General features: G+C 49.8%; 7 protein-coding genes across 7 annotated transcripts; 4 read left to right on the forward strand and 3 right to left on the reverse strand.

Moving 5' to 3' along the window:
- Window positions 1–517: 517 nt before the first annotated feature.
- EPUS_09150 (uncharacterized protein) lies at window positions 518–838 on the forward strand (the record flags this gene model as incomplete). Its single annotated transcript, XM_007803022.1, has 1 exon — window positions 518–838. The coding sequence occupies one exon, from the start codon at window positions 518–520 to the stop codon at window positions 836–838; it is 321 nt and encodes a 106-aa protein (XP_007801213.1).
- Window positions 839–1,401: 563 nt separating this feature from the next.
- EPUS_09151 (uncharacterized protein) lies at window positions 1,402–2,507 on the forward strand (the record flags this gene model as incomplete). The annotated part of the gene is made up of 2 exons (XM_007803023.1): window positions 1,402–1,447; window positions 1,522–2,507. The coding sequence occupies 2 exons, from the start codon at window positions 1,402–1,404 to the stop codon at window positions 2,505–2,507; spliced, it is 1,032 nt and encodes a 343-aa protein (XP_007801214.1).
- Window positions 2,508–3,121: 614 nt separating this feature from the next.
- Window positions 3,122–4,508, reverse strand: EPUS_09152 (uncharacterized protein; the record flags this gene model as incomplete). Its single annotated transcript, XM_007803024.1, has 7 exons — window positions 3,122–3,199; window positions 3,261–3,603; window positions 3,658–3,889; window positions 3,952–4,060; window positions 4,125–4,253; window positions 4,301–4,344; window positions 4,415–4,508. 7 exons carry the CDS (start codon window positions 4,506–4,508, stop codon window positions 3,122–3,124), a joined length of 1,029 nt encoding a protein of 342 aa, XP_007801215.1.
- Window positions 4,509–5,827: 1,319 nt separating this feature from the next.
- EPUS_09153 (uncharacterized protein) lies at window positions 5,828–9,901 on the forward strand (the record flags this gene model as incomplete). Its single annotated transcript, XM_007803025.1, has 2 exons — window positions 5,828–6,478; window positions 6,554–9,901. 2 exons carry the CDS (start codon window positions 5,828–5,830, stop codon window positions 9,899–9,901), a joined length of 3,999 nt encoding a protein of 1,332 aa, XP_007801216.1.
- A 365-nt stretch (window positions 9,902–10,266) lies between these two features.
- Window positions 10,267–12,428, reverse strand: EPUS_09154 (uncharacterized protein; the record flags this gene model as incomplete). Its single annotated transcript, XM_007803026.1, has 4 exons — window positions 10,267–10,763; window positions 10,903–11,248; window positions 11,319–11,624; window positions 11,682–12,428. 4 exons carry the CDS (start codon window positions 12,426–12,428, stop codon window positions 10,267–10,269), a joined length of 1,896 nt encoding a protein of 631 aa, XP_007801217.1.
- A 1,287-nt stretch (window positions 12,429–13,715) lies between these two features.
- EPUS_09155 (uncharacterized protein) lies at window positions 13,716–15,722 on the reverse strand (the record flags this gene model as incomplete). The annotated part of the gene is made up of 3 exons (XM_007803027.1): window positions 13,716–13,826; window positions 13,878–14,573; window positions 14,625–15,722. 3 exons carry the CDS (start codon window positions 15,720–15,722, stop codon window positions 13,716–13,718), a joined length of 1,905 nt encoding a protein of 634 aa, XP_007801218.1.
- Window positions 15,723–17,661: 1,939 nt separating this feature from the next.
- EPUS_09156 (uncharacterized protein) lies at window positions 17,662–19,577 on the forward strand (the record flags this gene model as incomplete). Its single annotated transcript, XM_007803028.1, has 3 exons — window positions 17,662–18,744; window positions 18,798–19,453; window positions 19,517–19,577. 3 exons carry the CDS (start codon window positions 17,662–17,664, stop codon window positions 19,575–19,577), a joined length of 1,800 nt encoding a protein of 599 aa, XP_007801219.1.

Raw genomic sequence — 19,577 nt, forward strand, 5'->3', positions numbered from 1 at the left:
AGACAGGACTAGACCCTGAACTATATACATAATCAGACTTAGATAATGTAATGATCAGAGGTGATCAGGATGATCAACTCTGAGCACGAATCTTCTAGTCTATATAAGCACGCTCATTTCCCAGATAGTTTCATAGTCTTCGTAGTCAACTCATGTTATCAGCTCATACCTAAGTTGAAGACATCTTAGTATTGTTCACTACTCTTCCTGTTCTACCCAACCAACCCTTTGGACCCAGCTTCTAGTTGAGACTTGTCTTAACCAGTTGAGCCCTAACATCAATGATGAAATAGCTCAAAATGATAGAAGGATATTAGGCCTTGCGCAGGCTGCGTATAAGGGTCGTGGAGTCCCTGTGGCCAATCCCTTACTTATACCAAAGCAGAAATGGGTACCAAAAAGGGCTCACGGCAAGGCTGACGCTAGGGGGCTCACAGGGGCTGAAATAGCTGCAAGAGAGCTTAACGCTCGCGACCGCGAACAGTGGCTGCAAGAGAGAGACCAACTCGCTATCAACATGACTCTGGCCGCTTCTACTGCAGCAGAGATACCCTCATTTGGTTCTAGAGACGTTGCTGTTGTAACAGGGCAGGAGGATGAGATACTTGTTATCAGAGAAACGCCGCCGCCTCCAGAGGAACTAGTTGCTGGGGCAACGCCTCTACCGTTAGAGGATGACTTGCCTGCGCCCTGGGAGGAGAATCCGTTTATTCTGCCTGCATCAACAGCTCCTGCCCTGCTGCAGACGAATGCACGGCCAAAACGGGCTAGAGGACCTACTTTGGACTACAAGGCTATACATGAGGGCAAGCAGAATCAGCCAAAACGAGGCAAATAGGCATAAATATAGATACAACACTATGAAATGTATCAAGAGTCCCAAATAGGCAATATACCCTGTGGCAACCCTCGTTGAAATGCAATATACCCTGTGGCAACCCTCGTTGAAATGCATTCTAATAGATTTGTTACGAGGGGGGATTAAGTGATAAACTCCCCACCTAAATTTGGTGGGGCATATATTGCCAAGCCCCAAACGCCGAGATGCCGAATCTGCAGAAATCGAATCTGGCTGTCGAATCTGGCTGCCCAGAGACAAGCCGAAGTTAGTACTACTAGTATTTGGGCATATCAGATCAACTTGTCCAAACTCGAACGTGCAGCAGCTCTCGCTTAGGTGAATCATGTAAACAAAACAGTGATGCCTGAGATCATGATTCATATGCCAAGATAGATCGCTGTGTCATGGTCTCCTGATAAACAGAGTACAACTTCAAATTTTCCTTCTAACATGGGGCTACACTTAAGCGTATAACATTGAGGAAGCTGGGTGCATTGACGCTTTAGATAGAAGCAGACCGAAAAACTCGGCAACCTTTCCACGGGCTCAGCGAGCAAACCATGGAGGATTTGCCAGAGCGGCTTTCAATAGCTATCCTCGGCTGCGGTACGTCTCAGCGACTACAACTCCCACCATGTCAAGTCGCACGAACTATACTCACGAAATTTAATACTCTAAAGGCAAACTTGGGACATCTCTTCTCTGTGGCTTTCTGTCACCGAAGCGTTCTACTCCGACACTCTCTACATTCCCATCACTCTTATCGTCTGTGCGAACTCCCCTCGAGATATCTAACATTAGCGTTACTGTCCGCGAAGCCGCGAGTGTCGATCGAGTTCGGCAAGCTGTCCTGTCACTGCAGTCCACCTCGTCACCATCTCGCCCTTCTCCTCCGCAGGTAACCGTGGGATTGCAAGACCAAAACGCGCGAGCTGCCCAGGAGGCAGACGTCGTAATACTAGGATGCAAATCATATGCTTTCGCGGACATCTTGTGTGACCAAGATGTTCGGACGGCCCTTCTTGGGAATGAGAGGAGAAAGACACTGGTTAGTGTATTGGGTGGCGTCACTATTGCGCAATTGCAGAGCTGTCTCTCCGACTCCAACGCACAAGAATTCAATGACAAACAGCAACGTCCGGGTATTACTGACCCGGAATGTCTCTGCACTATCGTTCGCGCAGTTCCCAACATGGCCGCTCGTAATCGTGAATCTGTAACTATCATTTCGTCCTCAGATCCGTCCATCCCGCCTCAGGACGACAACAACCGCCAAGTCAACCGTCTCTTTGCCCTCCTTGGTCCTACCAAGACACTTCTCGAATCACAAATCAATCACGCCTCGGCCATTGCTGCGTCATCTCTAGCCTTCTATGCAAAAATAATCGCCGGTGCTGCTGATGGCGCTTTGGATTGCGGGAACGGCCAAGGTTTGTCTAAGGAGGATGCGATGTGGATCTCTGCGCAAGCGGTCAGAGGCACCAGTGGGCTTGTAGCTGCTGGCCAAGATCCCAGCTGTGTTGTGGCAGAGGTCGCCACGAAGGGCGGAAGCACTGCGGCTGGTTTGAAAGTTATGGAAGAGCGAGGGGTGATTGAAGCGGTGAGTGCGGCAGTTAAGGAATGCGCCAGAGCTACAGAAATGCTCTCAAATGCGAGTACGAGGTAGGCGTGGCGTTGCTCATGTCACCTGTTGAACCATGGTGCCTGGGAAGACATGCGACGTCTGCAGATTTTTAAGTCAATGGCAACCAATCCAGCGATTCCGAACGTCGTTTTGGGCTTGTAACTCACGTTGAGTCAAGCCTCGTTTCTAGATGATTTATGCTGCAATAAATCAATACATCAACTTCACACATTATTGGACTTGGCTACGACTTTGGTTCTGTCTTATATGCGACTGGTCGGCATTCAATGACAGGATATAGCAGTGTGCACAAAGCTGAGCCATTATATGTCGCAGTGATGCAACCTTCAGGCTACATTCGTACGAGTTCAAAAATTACATCCCATAGAAGCAAAATCCATGTTCTCAGGTGGTGCAGTACGTGGAAGGCCACTTGGTTGCATCAACCTTGTGCGTGCTACATTGGAGAACTTTTCTTTCTCCGAGCGAGGACAAGACTTTGAGCTTTTGACGAACACCTTGTATACTGTGTTACTATCATTCATCATCAAATTGACACATCCTCCGTCAACTACTACATACTTTGACCCCATGCGAAAACCATCAAGCTGCACGTTGGTACAGAAGGTCCACCAAGAATTAGCTGGCATGCACCATTACGCAACTATTGTGGTATCGGTGTCCTTCATAAGAGCCTCCGCCTTGAGTTGATACTCGCAGAAGAGGTCAATTGCCTGCCGAACAATGTCAGTAACGGCATACCATCACACGGCGACGTTTAAAAATGCTGGGTACCTGGGTCGTCTTCACCCTTCCCTTCCCGCCATCACGCTTTGCAAATGTCTCTCGAAATCGCGCTTCCTCATCGAGGAAACTTCTGCGCTCCATCTCTTGCCCTTCTATTTTGGTGTTGTGGTTGAACAAGGAGAGAGCGGCCACTTTAGCTTCCGGCTCTGTCATCTCGGAAAGAGGATGTAGAAGCGTGGGAGGGAGGGTGAGTGCGGCAACACCAGCAACTTGCATAACCTCGTCCACTGAGATAAGACTGCAAGCTTTCACTCGAGTCGCGTACGAATACCGCTCAAAGTATTGTTGCGCCTTGACACATAGGTCAAAGATCGGGTCCGTATCATGGTATCTGCAAATCTGAGCTTGCCTGGTTTTGGCGTTCTGACTGGAGAACATCACCTACTCTTCGTCAAAATGGACTCTGAGCTCGTGCACAAATGGCGAAATCGAAATGCAACCCGCTTCCGCGGCAAGTATCGCCTGTTCCATGGTGAACAGTGTTGTTGCCAGGGTCTTGATTCCCAAGTCCTTCAATTTACGGCAGGCTTGCAGACCCTCCCAGGTAGCTGGGACTTTGATGCAAAGCCTAGATAGATCGAAGCTAGGGTCCAACCGCTGGCAGAGGCTGGCGATACCTACACCGCGTCATTGATCGCCCTATGTTAATCTAGCTGCTGGACGTGACTTAGAAACGTACGTTGACCATTTTGGATTACCTTCGGTGTGGAATAGGAAAGGCTTGGATTGGCCATGACATGAATGTTTCCAGGGATCAATGGTGCAATAGTCAGAGATAGGCTGATCATCTGTCATGCCCATCAGCAAGCACGATGGTGGTGTACTATTCGATTGACTTAGGCGCATGCGTACCGATATCTCGACTGCTAGCTCTTCGAAAGACACATCCGGGTATTCAGGCAGAATATGTCGGCTCAGATCAGCGGACTTCTTGAGCAAAGCTGCACGACGAGGGTTCAGAAGCTCAAAGTAGCTATCTGCCTGGGCGTCATCAGCGACCAGTCGCCGCTCCGAACGTTCTTACATACCTGATTCGAAGTGCAATCGACGAACGGTCCTAGCTCCGTGACGACTTAATGGCACGAATCAGTTATTGATCAACTAGCATCTTTACGGCCGGGCTTGCGAAGATAGAAGGTTACTCTGAATGTCCAGGCTGTCACAGTCAACCTGGGTCCTGGAGCGGAGGTACTCTAGCAGGTTGACGTAGCGTTCCGATTCGTTAATAGAGCCCATATTGATGGAGAGTGTCTGAAAGGGAGAAGGTACTGAAGAAAAAGAAAGCCAGAAGGACTTGTATATGAAGCCTGAGATTTTGAGGTTCTGATATGGTATAAGGAATCAACGGATGGATTGGGACCTAGGTCAGCGTACGATAGTGAGAAGGTGGGGTACTGTGAGAGACCATCTTGCGGGGCAACAGTATTGGCGGTCTACATGTCTCTGCTTCTGCATATCCAGACTGTGCAAAATCCTACATGGGCTGTTTGTAAGTTACTTCCACGCGCTGCCTCATTTCACGCATGGAAAGCTGATACTAGGATAAATGGTAATCTGTAAGTAATTGAAAGACGCGCCACAGTATCCGCTTAGAGTGTGGGTGATTTACTAAATTAGGCTTGCATAACTACTAGTAAGTAGTCCCGAGGCTAACTAAGATTCTCCGGGCCGAAGGGCCCAGCCACCAAGCCAGATTTCTTCTTATCTTTCATCTTACTACTATGGTAAAAGCCATAATTGATCGTGGCACAGCACTAGTAGCAACTAGTTCGGATACAGCGCCACCTCAGTGTCTAGAAGTTTCTTAGGCAATTGTTAGTATCAATTAGCTATAACAATACCACTTAACTGTTCAAAGCTTAGCTGTCTCGTTTGGAGCCTGTTTTGATGCAAATATACTAGCGCTGTCCTACGAATACTTAAGCCTAGTACTGTAGTAGACTCAATAAAAAGGTCTTATCTCTAGCGGCCATCACGGTGCGAAAAGCGCTTTACCAGGCCGATATTGACAAGTCATCAGTGAAGGTCCCGAACACCTCATGCATTACGCAGCTACTTCTGAGTCAATAACCCTCGTTGTTTCAAGCCTGGGATAGATCATGGTGCAGGGAGATACAGCTTATCCACGATTATGAGCTATCAGGGAGCAGGGCAAGCTGTTACGATGCTCTACATATGCGCATTTGCTGAAAGTTACTGTGCAGAGTGCGTCACCTTGCAGTAGGACTACAACCATGTCAAGGTCTCCTTTGGTTTGCCTGTTATGTGCCGTGAATGGGCATTGTGCTCGATTTGCTTCTCGATGCGGCAAGCACCTCATGCATTGCGTAGCTACTTCTGAGTCAATATCCCTCGCTTCAAGCCTGGGATAGATTATGTTGCAGGGAGATGCAGTTTGTCCACGATCATGAGCTATTAGCGAGCAGGGTAAGCTGTTACGACGCTCTACATATGCACATTTGCTGAAAATTTACTGTGCAGAGTGGGTCACCTTGTAGTAGGACTACAACCATGTCAAGGTCTCCTCTGGTTTGTCTGTTATGTGCCGTGAAATTATGCTTGATCTGCTTCTCGATGCGGCAAGTCAGCTGATTTGCTCCAATGCTCTCAATCGAGGATCTGGCTTTCAACTTCTTTCTGCGAGGGAAGATGGCCTTTTCTTCTCTGACGTTAAGACTTCCCCTCTGGGTTCAACCATGCATCTGGTCACAAAAGAAACATCGGAGGATCTTATCCTTCAGCAATGCCATTTTCCTACCTCTGCTAGGAGAGACGTGACAAGTCATCACTATGAGACGATAAGCGTCTCCGATCATTCAAGATTCCGTGCGAGTTCGGGGAAGAGCTTTGGGCCATTAGATGAAGTAGTACTAGCTGCTTGGGCAATCCTATTACGCAGTTATTTTCGGAGGAGCATTGTTTCTTTTGCGGTGCTTCTCGGTTCTAAAGGTCCTAAGTATCTCGGGAACTTCACCGATGATATACTATTGCAAGGAGACGCCGAAGCTTTGGTCCTACGATATGACATCTTCGACGGGTGTCTAATCCAAGATGTTCGTGCAAGCGTCTGTCGGATATCCAGAGCGGGTCTGAAAAAGACTCAGATCAGTACGGCATTCAATCTGTTGAGCTCTGCGCCCCTCATAGATGGCTACTCGAAGGGGGGGAACGTTCAGCTGGCGCACGAAGATATCCTTGATGATGGTGTAAGTGACGCTCTTGACCTTGTTGATACATGACCAGATGCAGACAAGTTCAAGATGCTGACTGTCCGACTGTAGTTCGACTTTATATTGAATTCGGAGGCCATAGAGTCGTCGATCCATGTTTCCATGAGCTATCGTTGTCCTGCAATTTCCAGGCAATACGCTCAAGCCGTGGCAAATACGCTTCGAAATATCATAGAGAAAGTAGTTTCAGACCCCGGGCTTACCATCGACAAAACAGATTTCGTCAGTGATGACGATAAAGAGAAGATGATATCGTGGAATGTCAAGGTCCCCTACGCTCAAATGACCTGCATGCACTACCTGGTTGAATCCGTCGCGCGAGCGATACCATCTTCCGAGGCTATCTGTGCCTGGGATGGCACCGTGACTTATGCTCAGCTCAATGCACTTTCGTCAATTGCCGCCCAGCAACTAGTTCGAGCTGGTGTCGGCCCCGGAACCTATGTACCTTTCGCTTATGAGAAAAGTCTCTGGACGGTGGTCGCCACATTCGCCATCTTGAAAGCTGGTGGTGCATTTGTTCCGCTCGACCCAGCACACCCGAGAGCGCGGCTCAAGGAGATTCTGAACAGCATAAATGCAACTGTGGTGGTTACCTCAGACTTGTTTGCATCCAGCATGCAGGGTTTGGCCGAGCATGTGATAGTGGTAAACGCAAAGACGGTCTCCAGAGGTCAGAGTAACGAAACCAAAGGCTTCTGTGCTGCCAGTGTTGGGCCTAAGGACCCTATCTTCGTTCTTTTCACTTCCGGCTCAACCGGCAAACCCAAGGGGATGATCCACGAGCATGGAGCAATCTGCACGCATGCCATAACACATGGAGAAGCAATGGGCTACCATGGCGCACGCGTATTGCAGTTCGCCGCTCACACCTTCGATGTTGCAATTATAGACATTTTCACAACATTGATCTTTGGTGGCTGCATATGTATTCCGTCTGAAGAAGACCGCAGGAGCAACATCGTTGGTGTGATCAACAGTATGAAAGCAGATTACGCTATTCTGACACCGTCCTTTGCAGGCTTGATTGAGCCATCTGATGTTCCGACTCTCAAGACACTTGCAATTGGTGGCGAGGCTCTTCCTCAAGATCGTATTCAAAGGTGGGCAGAAAGAGTCTCGCTCATCCAGATTTACGGGCCCGCAGAGGTCGGTATATGCCTCATCATGCACATGCATTCTAGAACTTCTCCAGAGACTGTTGGTTATCCACTTCCAAATTCCTCATGCTGGCTTGTGGACCCAGACAACCCACATTGTCTCGTGCCTATTGGGGCAGTTGGCGAGTTGGTAGTGGCTGGCCCAAGTTTGGCACGCAGTTATCTCAATGATGAAGTCAAAACCCGATCATGCTTCCTTGAAAACCTTGATTGGGCAGATCAAATGGGGCTCAAGTGTGGACGCTTTTATAGGACGGGAGATCTCCTCAGATATAATACGAATTTATTTGATGGGGCGTACGACTTTGTTGGCAGGAAGGACACCCAAATCAAGCTTCGAGGACAGCGGATCGAACCCGGTGAGGTCGAGTACCATATAGCATCCATCCCAGGAGTGGCCGTCTCGATGGTGACCCGACCCGAGCGAGGGTGCTTTGCCGGAGAGCTAGTTTCCGTGGTGCAAATGCGTAGCACAGAATCTTCGCGTGTTCTGAGCAAACCCATATCTATTGCGCTGGATCAGTCTCTATCTATAGAGGCTGTTCGACGAAATCTTGTCGGAGCTCTGCCAGGCTACATGATTCCGACAGTATGCATTGTGGTCGACAATATGCCATTCGTACCGTCTCTGAAGATAAACCGGAAGCTGGTGGACCAATGGCTCACGAACATGACATCAAGACCTTCTGAGGTGGTATCGGCCACACTGAATGATCTACGAGCTTCGCTCCTCGATCCTGGCGAAGCTACAGCAAACCTCCTCAGTGCCAAAATCGTGGAACTAGTGGCACGCAAAGACGAAGCCAGGGAGTCAATGCTGAAGAGGCATGACTTTGTTCTTCAGAAAAGTGGTATCGACTCGATCCAAATCATCTCTCTTTCAATCTTTATGCAGAAGGAATTTGGGATCAGAATACCAATGCATCAGCTGTTGAACTCAACAACAACCATTCGCGACCTAGCATATTTGATTGATCATCGCAATGACTCGTCTACCGCTTCTACCATACATACAACCGTCAACGTTGCTCAAGAGGTCGCAATCTGGAGCGAGAAATTGTTCCGGGACATCAAACCGCAAGGCTCGAATGGTGATTCAGCCGCCTCAGTGGCCATTCGAAATGTGTTTCTCACCGGCGCTTCTGGATACCTAGGCTCGGCTATCCTTCAACAGCTCGTGGCGAAACCAGATTTGCGAATCTTCTGCCTGGTACGATGCGCCACGGAATCCGCAGGGTTCCAGCGCGTCAAGGAGACCGGCATCAGAACCGGCTGGTGGCAAGACTGTTATGGCTCTAGAATTCAAGTATGGCGGGGCGACCTCACAGAAGACGATCTTGGACTAGACAGCCGGCAGTTGGATTGTCTTTGCGGAACAACAAGTCGAGAGGACTTACATATTCACGCCATCATCCACAACGGCGCAAAGGTACACTACAGCTCCGACTTTCTCACCCTTAAAGCTACGAATGTCCATCCAACATCCGAGCTCCTTAAGATCACGGCGCAGGCGGCCAATATTTCATCCTTCGTCTTTGTTTCTGGTGGCAGAAAGCCCAGCATTAAACCGGACAATGAGGAAGATCCTGAGTCTCACCGCAGCGATGCAGCTAATCATATCGATCAAGCCGACGGTTATGCCCAGACGAAATACGTATCCGAGCAGCTCGTGCGGAACTGCGTTGATCATACTTACTTCCAATCTAAGTGCCTCTCCACAATCAAGCCTGGGTACGTTGTCGGTTCCCGCCAAGCCGGCATTGCTAACCAGACCGATTTCATTTGGCGCCTTATCGCGGGCTGCGTGGAGATTGGAGCGTACAACCATGACGAGGCGGCACATTGGCTCCTGATTGCCGACGTAGATTGCGTGGCTCGTCGTGTTGTCTCCAGCATCTGCAATGACGCTGCTAGCCATCACTCCGGTCGTGTAGAGAAGGTGTTGGAGGGCCTTCGCTTCGCGGAGTTGTGGGAAATGCTGGCACGGGATTTTGGCTACGACTTAGAAAGGCTGGGTTATGATGAATGGATGGGACGGTTGAAAGGAGCGATCATGAAGAAGCGCGAAGAACACCTTCTCTTCCCACTTATTCATGTATTGGAAAGGGACGGAGGGACCATAGGTTCGCGGGAGATGCCCGTAGGCGTGGACAGTGAGGGAATGAAGGAGGTCATCAGAAGCAATGTGAAGCGATTGATTGAGGTTGGGTTTTTGCCAAGTCCTCAGAAGTCTCCGTGAATGATAATTTGTTATAGAAGATTTTGCACAAGGTGAAGAGGGTAGATGCCTTTATAGCACCTTAGATTGCTTTTTAACATAAGGGGCACTATCAGTGTTGCAGGACCCGCACGCAGGACGAGTGGTCCGCTCGATCCTTTACTACATTTCATCACACATGGTGCGTGATTCTCGTAGAGAGGCATCCCGATTTTCTGACTCGGCAAAAATTCGGGTGGCTCTAGAGGTCTTCCGCATACGTTTGGAACATGCTTGGGAAGGTGTTGATAAAAGGAACTCTTTCTACAGCCCATACATTTATCCAAGTTGTTCAATCCCCCTTTCCTCTACGATGCAACCTCGCAAATCCTATACTTGGCAATAGCTTACCACCAAAACCACCAGCAGACAAACCCCACCTCCAGGACATCCATCCCCAGCCAACCCCTATCCTCACCTCGCAAATTCTGGCTACGTCTATTCTTTGGACGCCTCAAACCCTTCTCATCCGTCTCCATCAATTCGTCTCTCTCCGGCACTGTCGGCGGATAGAGCATATACCACAACGGCACCGCTGCTTTTAGGATAGCGTCGAGAAGCTTCAGGAGCGCCCCAATGAAGGGGAAGAACAAGATGCCGGAACCCGAGGATTCCGCTGGGTCGGGGCTTGTAAAAGCGAGGAAGCGAAGGCCGAGCGGGATGGAGGCGAAGATGATGTAGGAGAAATAAATCAACATGTCGAGGGTGAGGAGGCGGTAAGGGAGCGGCTTGCGGCGGAGCGCGGAGCGCTCGTTGGCCGGAGACAGAATGGAGCCGCTGACTTCGAAGGTCGGAGGGCTGAGGGTAGACGGTAAGAGGGAGAGGAGGCAGCGGGATGCGGTGTCTTGGGAGATGAGAAGGTCAGTTTGTAGATTATGAAATGGGTTCTGGACCTGGAATAGTTATTGGGTAAAGTTTCGTAGGCCCAGAGAGAGAGCAATGCTGCTACCGTGCTTGTGTGGCCCTCGGTAGAGCGAACTTACAAGGAGCGCAATAGACATCCATACTTTGAAAACTCGCTAGGCGTTGGGATCCAATATGCGCATACATGATATAGTTGTTGATCTTATGTGCTAGGAATGCTGCCGGAAAAATACTCCGCAGCCAGAAAAGATCTTCGACAGTTGCCATGGCGGCAAACTCCTCATGCGGAATGGGATGAATTGCGATTGGCAACAAGACGAGTGCCAAAACATTCGTCACATGGGCGTAGTCCCTAAGCGCTTGCAGGACACCAACTCCTCTTTGGACCCAGGTCATCTGAGAGGTGAACCTCGAACCTGCTAGATAGAATCCAAATTGCTTGTGAACTTCTATGCCAGCAACTGTCTGTTTGTGAAATATCAGCAATGAAGAGGTCTGGTCAAATCAGTCTTGACAGGAAGAAAAAACGACTTACCCAACGCATCCTCTGTCTTACATGAGCCCGTAACGAATCTGGAGCCAGTCCAAGTTGCAGGTCTTCCCGAATAAAAGCAACCTTCCAGCCGGCATTACTCAAAGCAGCCGAGCACATCAGATCTTCTCCTGCATGGGCCAAAGGCCAGCCTCCGATGTCGTTAAGGGCGCTTCTCTTAACGACAAACCCGGATCCTGTGCACATGGCGGCGTCTAGGCGGTCGTTTAAGGGTTCGAATATCGTAAACCAGATGTCAAATTCTGCCTGCTGTCCTAATGGATCCGTGCTGGGGACATTGTAGTAGCGCTTAGTACCGCATTAGCTCGGACTTCAACTGGAGGTTTTACAATGCATTTCAAGTACCTGGGGAGGGCATGCTAGGGCCACCGCGTCGTCCAAGATCAAATGGGGTACCATCCTTCTCAGCCAGTCAGGCTCCGGAATCATGTCAGCATCGAGAGAGGCGAGATAATCCGAGCTACCCAAGCGCTGCGTCTGCTCGATGCCGAATCGAAGGTTTCCCGCCTTAAAGTAGGACTGGTCACCAGGTCTTAGGTCTCTAGATAGATAACACAGAACTGGACCGTTCTTTTCTGCGGACTGCTTGCTCAACACGTCCACCGCTTGTCGAAGCCCTTGGTCGTGGCCATCATCAAGAACGAAAACCCGAAATCGCTGCGAGGGAAAGTCTTGTGCAGCTGCCGCCGCGGCTGTATCGATGATTACATCAATAGCCTCTCCACAGCATGGAATAAAGACATCGACAGTGGGAGCGGAGCTGCCCACCAGTCGATAGCATGGGCGAACACGAGTGTCACTAGCACCAAAGAGAGCCAAGATTGTGTTGATGGCAAGAACTACCTCCTGGAAGGACAAGCACACCTCCGCCCAGAGTATAATCCACATTCGCCATATTATTTTAGGCGTGCCGACCTGCACTGACCATGCGAGATGGAATTCAGCAGTGATGTAGAGAAACCATAAAGCCCAAGAAATGAGATTAGAGAACTTGAACAAATTGGGATGGATTTCTAATGGGACAGGCTCGCCAGTGGACCGCTTGATCTTGTACGAACCATGCTGGATCTCAGATTCCCCTAGTGGATGCATCGGAAGTACCTCTGTAGGGGGCACAGAACAGAGGAGGGCGACCTGGAACTTTAATGGATACTCAGGAGAATACTAAGAGCTTCTGATGCCCCTCATCAAGAATAACCGATCCCAGCCGTAGCATGTCCGGAATCCCTGTCAGAAAACATGTCTTTTTCGAAAAGGTGCTGTTTTCAGCACCAAGCCCAACCATGACCACTGGCCTGCAAAGACGAGGATGCCGAAGCTCGTTGCTCGCCCCGGGAAGGATATGCTGCTGTTGGCCGAAGCCGAGTTTTGGCGGTCGGTCTGGCCTGGCTAAGATGCATATTCACGGAAGGATCCACATCGATACCCGTACCTAGTGTGGGGTAAACTACAGAATTACAGCGTATCATGCATTACTAGATCAGAAATTGATCGACGAAGAATCCTGAAATGGTAATATGCCCTACACACTAGTTAGCAGTGGTGCACCCACAAAGCTCGTTCCTGGCATGTTTGTGATAGTCAGGACTGCATGCCACGAGTCTAAAATAGTGGTGAATGACATTTACGTACATACCACTTAGCAGTACTAGTAATCTCCTACTTCTGCAAAATTCCGTGTAGCTGTATCAATCCTACAACGATACTAAGTACACAAGTATCTGTCATTAAAATTCTAAATCTGGAATCTCACCAATCTAGATCTGATCTACTACGTTGGGTCATGATGTCGATCCATCCGCCTCCGCTTGCCACCATAACCTTAACTGATGTGATGAGAAATCTGAAAGCACAACCATTGAACTGCAGGTGCAAACTGTCTCATTCCGTCTGGCCCATGCTGCAGAATGCTACTTCCTGGCTTCAACGGGAAACCAATGTAAGATGCAATAGCAGCTACTTAGCTGCTGCCGACCAGAAGCCATCGCACGAAAGTTTTAGTGAGAGGGGCAGACAGAGCCTTTCCCCCTCTTCTCAATGCAGTAAACTTTAGTCACTTGTTCGAGTCTCTGGGTGGTTATCTTCAATTACAGTTCTTTCCCTATCAGGTTACGTTGGACGACTATTGTAGTGTCTGCTTGAAGTCGTTTGGAACTTGGTTGCTATCCGTGCGAAGAAGTAATGCGGCTTCTCGAGACCAGCTGCATAACCACAACTTGCATGAGAGGAAGCGACCCTTTCGAAACGTTGTGCATCTTTACGGTGGATAATGATACAGCGCGTTGGTCATGGGAATATTCGGACAAACGGAACATGGATGGTTATTGTTCGAGTTGACTGTAAAACTTTCAGCAATAGGAGGCAGCAGACACATTCCGATCATCCCATGGTGTTTCTCTTCATAGCGCTCTCCACTGCCTTCTCCCAGCTAGTCTTGTGAATGTACCATCCTTCAATAGCAACCACCAAAACAAGTCCGATCGCTGAACCCTGTCCTAGAAGTCAGCTTTGCTACAAGGGAAAGGATCCGTGGCTACTCACAGCCCAAAACCCATACAAGTCCCAATGCAACCCAAACCCTGTTCCTAACGAGATTGGTAGCCCGATCGCGTAGTAGCTAAAGAGGGCAACCCAGCCTCCGATCGCCTGCTTTCCTAGGCCCCGCAGAATGCCGCTGCAGTTTGCAGCTAAGGCATCGAGTAACTGCATTGCTGCGCAGAGGGGGAGCACCCTGGCTACTAACTCGGCAACGTCCGTGTCATTGGTGAGAATCCATGGTATGCGATGTCTGAGACTGTTTAGGATGACCATGTTACATACTCCGACACAGCATGCCGCTATCAACGAGACCCTGGCGGTCACTTGGGCTGTGTTGGAGAGTGTGGCACCAATGAGATTGGCAATACGAGTCGAGGCAGATATCGATAAGGGGAAAGATAACTGGCATGCCAAGACCACGAGCATGCTGAGCACACTCTGAGCCGCCAAGTGTGTTGTTGATATCCAACTAGCAGCCAGCGTTAGAAATTCAAAAGCCAGATACTCAGCCATTACCATGATCAGCCCAGGAAGGGCGAGCCGGACCATGGGTCCCCAATTCTTGAAGGCCTCCCTGGACAATCCACCCCAACATTCCATGCCATCCACGAAGCGGATGTACAGGAAGAGACATATTGGCATCAGGTTCGCGGTCGAAGCTACTGCGATAGGAGCTCCGACAAAGCCCCAGCCAAGTTGCTGGTGCACTGTCAGTAACCCATTTATTTTTGATGAGCGCCAAGCACTTACCCAAACGAAGAGCCAATTGAGAAACACATTCAGCGGCGCACAAACTAAAAGCACGTATAGTGTGGCCGAAAAGAGACCCTGGGCTTGTGCAAACCTCTTTCCGCTCTCAAAGACTGCAATTCCAGGTGCCCCCAAAAGTACGATCTTTAGGTATAATCCAGCCAAAGCAGCAGTTTCCTTCTCTGGAACAATGGCCTCCAATATTTGCGTTCCAGCTAGCCAGATGATTCCTATGGGAATCGTCATGACCCAGAGGAAATAAATCATCCTTTGCATTTGCAACCCCACAAGGACTTTGTTCCCTGAACCGTACGCCTGGGCGCATAATGTGTCTAGGCTGGTTGCCAGACCCTGGTACACTGCGTATCCGGTGATATTGGCCGTCATGCTGGCTAGAGAGACAGCCCCAAGTTCAATTTTGCCAATGTGTCCAACCGAGAAGATGCTGGCCATTGGCAGCGAATACTGTAGCATACATGTCAGGATCAGCGAGCGCGAGTATTTTGCCAGTACTTTTGCCTCCCGCTGCCAATCCGTTTGATTCTTCGTAGGACCTGTCGCATTCTGCCATCTTTTGTTCGTGTTTTCTGGGGTGCTTTCATCTCCTTCCGGTGGTCCTAGACTCCCAAGTAGAGCAGTTCTTTCGAATGCTTCGTAGGTTGCTGTCGGGGAGAGCGTAGACTCCTCATCTCGATATCTTGTCCGTCCAAAGCCTATGCTTATGCCTGACCCCCGCACGCTCATGCGCTTGCGAGAGGTACCCGATGAGTGACTATCTCTTCGAGGAAGTCCAGCAAAGTCGAACTGTTGATCGTGAAGAAGGTTTCGCTCCCCTTTCGATGTTGTTTCTGGCCCTTGCTCTGTCCATAGTGGTGGTTCGGCGAGCGGTAACGGATACCCTAGAGTAGCTGGTATGGTGGAAGGGATGGAGCTAAGCTGATTGCAGAATCTGATATTGTGGGGATCCTGGCGGGCAGCGGGAGATTCGGAGTCATCCAGGAGTTCTCTGTCATCTCGAGATACCGTCTGCGCGTTATGATGGGCGCCTTCTGGAGGATTCTGCGATATTGAAGCCTTGTCTATTTGCGCAGAAGGCATGAGATGACCAGGCCCAGGTTTGTGCTGAGTGTTAAGAGCCTGGCAATGGCTGATCATATGATGGTCGGTTAGGATGATCTCTGAAGGATGGCCATGCGTCTGTAGAGTGGCTCGCGGTTATAGTATTAGTCGAACGGGAGCTTCAACGTGACGATACCGGAAAGACGACGGCATAGGCGAAGCAAGTAAGCACAGCCAAGTCGAAGAAAACCGCTCATCAGTTCACTGTCATTTCTGCCAGCGTTGCTTGTTCTACCGTCCATAGCTGTCAAAGCCAGAGTCAACTAAGCAATGCGCACACGCATGCAGAGAGGAGACCAGGGGTGCATGCATCCTGAAGACTTTAGTGCTGCCGCCAACAGCTGCAAGCATTCCAGTAGAATGAAAGACAGTCTATTGGTACAAATTGTTATATTTTGGTAGGATGACAGTCTCATGAGATAGCCGTAAGATATGTTCAAGCAAAGAATCAAAGACTATGACCAGACAGACAGCATTCAACGATACATGGCAGATTGCGATTTTGATGGAGTTCAACTTGATAGCAGCGTGCACCCCATCGTGTTGCAGATTACGGAGTACTTTGGGTCTACTAAAGCTGCCTGGTAGGACAGACTTCGAACTTCGAAGATGTCTCCTTCGCAAGAAGGCTAGATGGACTGGTGTCAAGGCACTACGGCACTCCGCATCATCGCAGGCCCAAGCCGCCTGCAAATACGAAATTTCCATCCCACCATTATGCAAAAGAATCGTTGACAAGTGTCGCCTACCAGTGAAACAGCGAGATCGGAACCATATCTGGTACATCCGGGTCCAAGTCCTGCCGCTATTCGGGTATCCAATTGATTGGGTTGACTAGGGTTTTTGGGGGTGGCATCGAGAATTCGTAGCTACCATTGTCAATCATACCCGGATGTTCGGAACACGGCGCAACTGCGAAGCCTAGCCAGTAGTTTGGTAGCAAGGAGAAATTCGGAGACTCGGGGCTGGTGCCAAGCTAGATAAGCAGAGCGACTTCCCCAGGACGTTTGAAAGTGCCCGCTTTCAATTACGCAAGCTCAGCGGCAGAGCTCAAGTACCACTACTCTTCAGTGTGCCTTACCACAATATCTCTCTCTTTGTTTGAAGAAAACCTGAATGAAGTGCGGCCAACACTACCGCTGGTTGGCCACACTCTTTTCGGGCAGCAATCTCCTCACTTCGACTAATGAGCAGCCGCAATGTTCGCCAATCAGTCTCTACCAACTAAAGTACCGCTCGACGCATCCCTTTTGGGATTCCGCAATATGAATGCACCTTGTGCTGGCACCTATGTGCCGTCACAGCGTTGCCTCGACTCTCCATATCTATGCCGAATTCCTCGCTTCTCCTCGCTCCCGTCTCACCTCATTCGTCTCAACGAGCCAAGTACAAACTGTTCAACACCCTCTCCTATGCGCGCCGATATCTACAGCAAGAAAGTACCACTCCTTGATTGAGTTTATTCTGCTTCATGAGGTCCATGCTAACGACATCAGTCACCGGATTCCCTTGTTTCGAACTCCTTTCAAACACAGATATCGGAGCAATTCCCAAAAACTGGCTCCTTGACCTGACTACCCTAAGCGCGCTTTGGTCTTCATAATCACACTGTGGACAGCTTGCCAGGCAAACTTGTCTCCGCTTCCGCAAAGGACAAAACAAGGTCAACAGTACTTGGTCCAGCTTCCAAGAGCGCAGTCGTGTCCCAGGCGCTACCTACAAAGAAGGGCGCCCGCATACTCCTCCGGACTTCCTGACATGTTCATTGGGTAGATTTCATAATCTATCCTTGACTCCTCCACTGTATTGTCTCCGGTATTATTCGTGGGACCTCAAGGAGTGGATTTCCATCGGGCTGATCATGGACAGAAAGGTTGAGCGCCACCTCACCTAGCGAACGTCCGCATAGAAGGCTACCATGACCGGCGCTATTGGTAATGCATCGAAGGCCGTGCCCAATAAGCAAGGACAAGGATGTACCAGCTGCACCACTCTCACCGGCGAGAGATCGATTGGAATTGCTCGACATGATAATGATCTGTTACCATCGGTCAACTTGGGGAGTCCCCTACCTCCGGACATGGAGATGTACAATTCTGCGCAAGCAGATGATCAGTCTGTCTCGCCAGTGGAGAATGTTCAATTTGAACAGGTTGGCCCGAATGACTTTCCTTCATCATCTGGATATATGACTCCCTCCAAAATCCCTGTGCAGGGAGCGGGCTGTCAAAACCGTGCATTCCTGATCCCGGAGAGTTTTCGAGAATCTAATCCTCGCGTGTCCATCCCTGTGCAAACCAGTCAAGTGCTCCAACAGCATCATCTTCCAATCTTGGTCCGTTGTGTTAGTTTTTCCGAGTCATGCCAACCATGGAGCGCTTCATTTTCGGCGGAAGATGCACTGTGCATGCCAGATAATGTGACCCCTGTGCCAGTCGCGACATGGAATGGAAACCTTGAGAAATGGCAGCAGCCGCTACAGGAATTCCCTCCAGGTTTGGACCATGATGATCCTTGGAGCTCTCTGGGCCATCATCCCATTTCAAGCCCAATTTTGGTCAAAAATACTCATCCCCATCACGAGGGGTATGGTTCAATCCTAAAAGCACAGGATGATGATGCTAATGTTGGAACCATTACACAGCACCAGAAACTGAATGGCTTGCCTGGAAATATATATGAACATACCGCCGATGAGAATTTCGAAGGTTTGGCAAGTTTCGCCGCCAGCAAATCTAACCCATCCACGTTCATTGCTGCTTCGGACTGTTGGAGCTCTGACCCTAGTGCCGCCCCATCCCCAAAACCGCCGCCAAGTGCTCAGCCACATGTAGCAAGGTCCCTTCCCGGTGGTACACAGTTTGATTTCGATTCAAGGACGGGCCAACAGCTAACGGCATCAAGAGCCAAAAGACGACAGTCCAAGGAAGAAAAGGCCTCAAGCCAGAGGATTCGCAGACGGGGCGGTCCGTGCGACATATGTCGCCATGGGCACCGGAAGGTGATCATTCCTGGTGCTTCTGCCTCACAGTTGTACTAATATGACCATACCAGTGTGATCCATCACATCCAAAGCCTGGCTCGCTTTCCAGTTCGAAGCTTGGTCCGGGGCGCAAGGCGAAGAATCAGTGGCATAGCAAAGTGAATATCGCTGAAGGTAACATCAGCAAACCTGGAATGCAGAGGTCTAAGCTTGTTCGCTCAGGGGACCACGGCGGTGCAGCTTCTCAGCCATGCCATGAGAGCAAAGGATCATACCTTCCTAGGGGGCCAACATCCTCGAATCGTACCTCGCCACCCGGAAATTTCCCGGCTTCCCAATCCAGCGTTTTATCTGACAGCTCTTTCTTTCCCTTTGGTTCAGTAGCGCCACCAGATCAGCATGCAGTCACTCCCTTACCTATGCGGGCTGCTTCTCCAAATCCTTTCGGTGTTGAAGAGATGTGTGGATCGACAGACACATCCCTTCTACCCCACAGTCATTCAGAAAGCGCTCACACCAGGGAAACCCCTCCAAGCTCTGTGGATTATTCAAGCCTCTGGGGGAATATGGATGACGAGGCTCCCAGCGTCGACCACCTCAATACGCATAGATACAGCTATGTATCACTGGAACAGGTCGAGCTACCTGCTAGCATATTCGCCGGCCTTGACGTCGATTTCACTTCGTTCGAGATGGATATTATCGGTGCAGGTGAGCAGTTTATTGGGTATGATCAAATTTCCATAGCGCATGAAGGCGCGCCGTTTGCTGACAAATGACACCGACCCAGATCTTCAGTGACCCCTACGTCTATTCGCCAGGCGTCCCAATCAACAATTCCGTCACTCTAA

The sequence above is a fragment of the Endocarpon pusillum genome (genome assembly GCF_000464535.1).
Source record: "Endocarpon pusillum Z07020 unplaced genomic scaffold scaffold1898, whole genome shotgun sequence".
Classification (NCBI taxonomy): Eukaryota; Fungi; Ascomycota; class Eurotiomycetes; order Verrucariales; family Verrucariaceae; genus Endocarpon; species Endocarpon pusillum.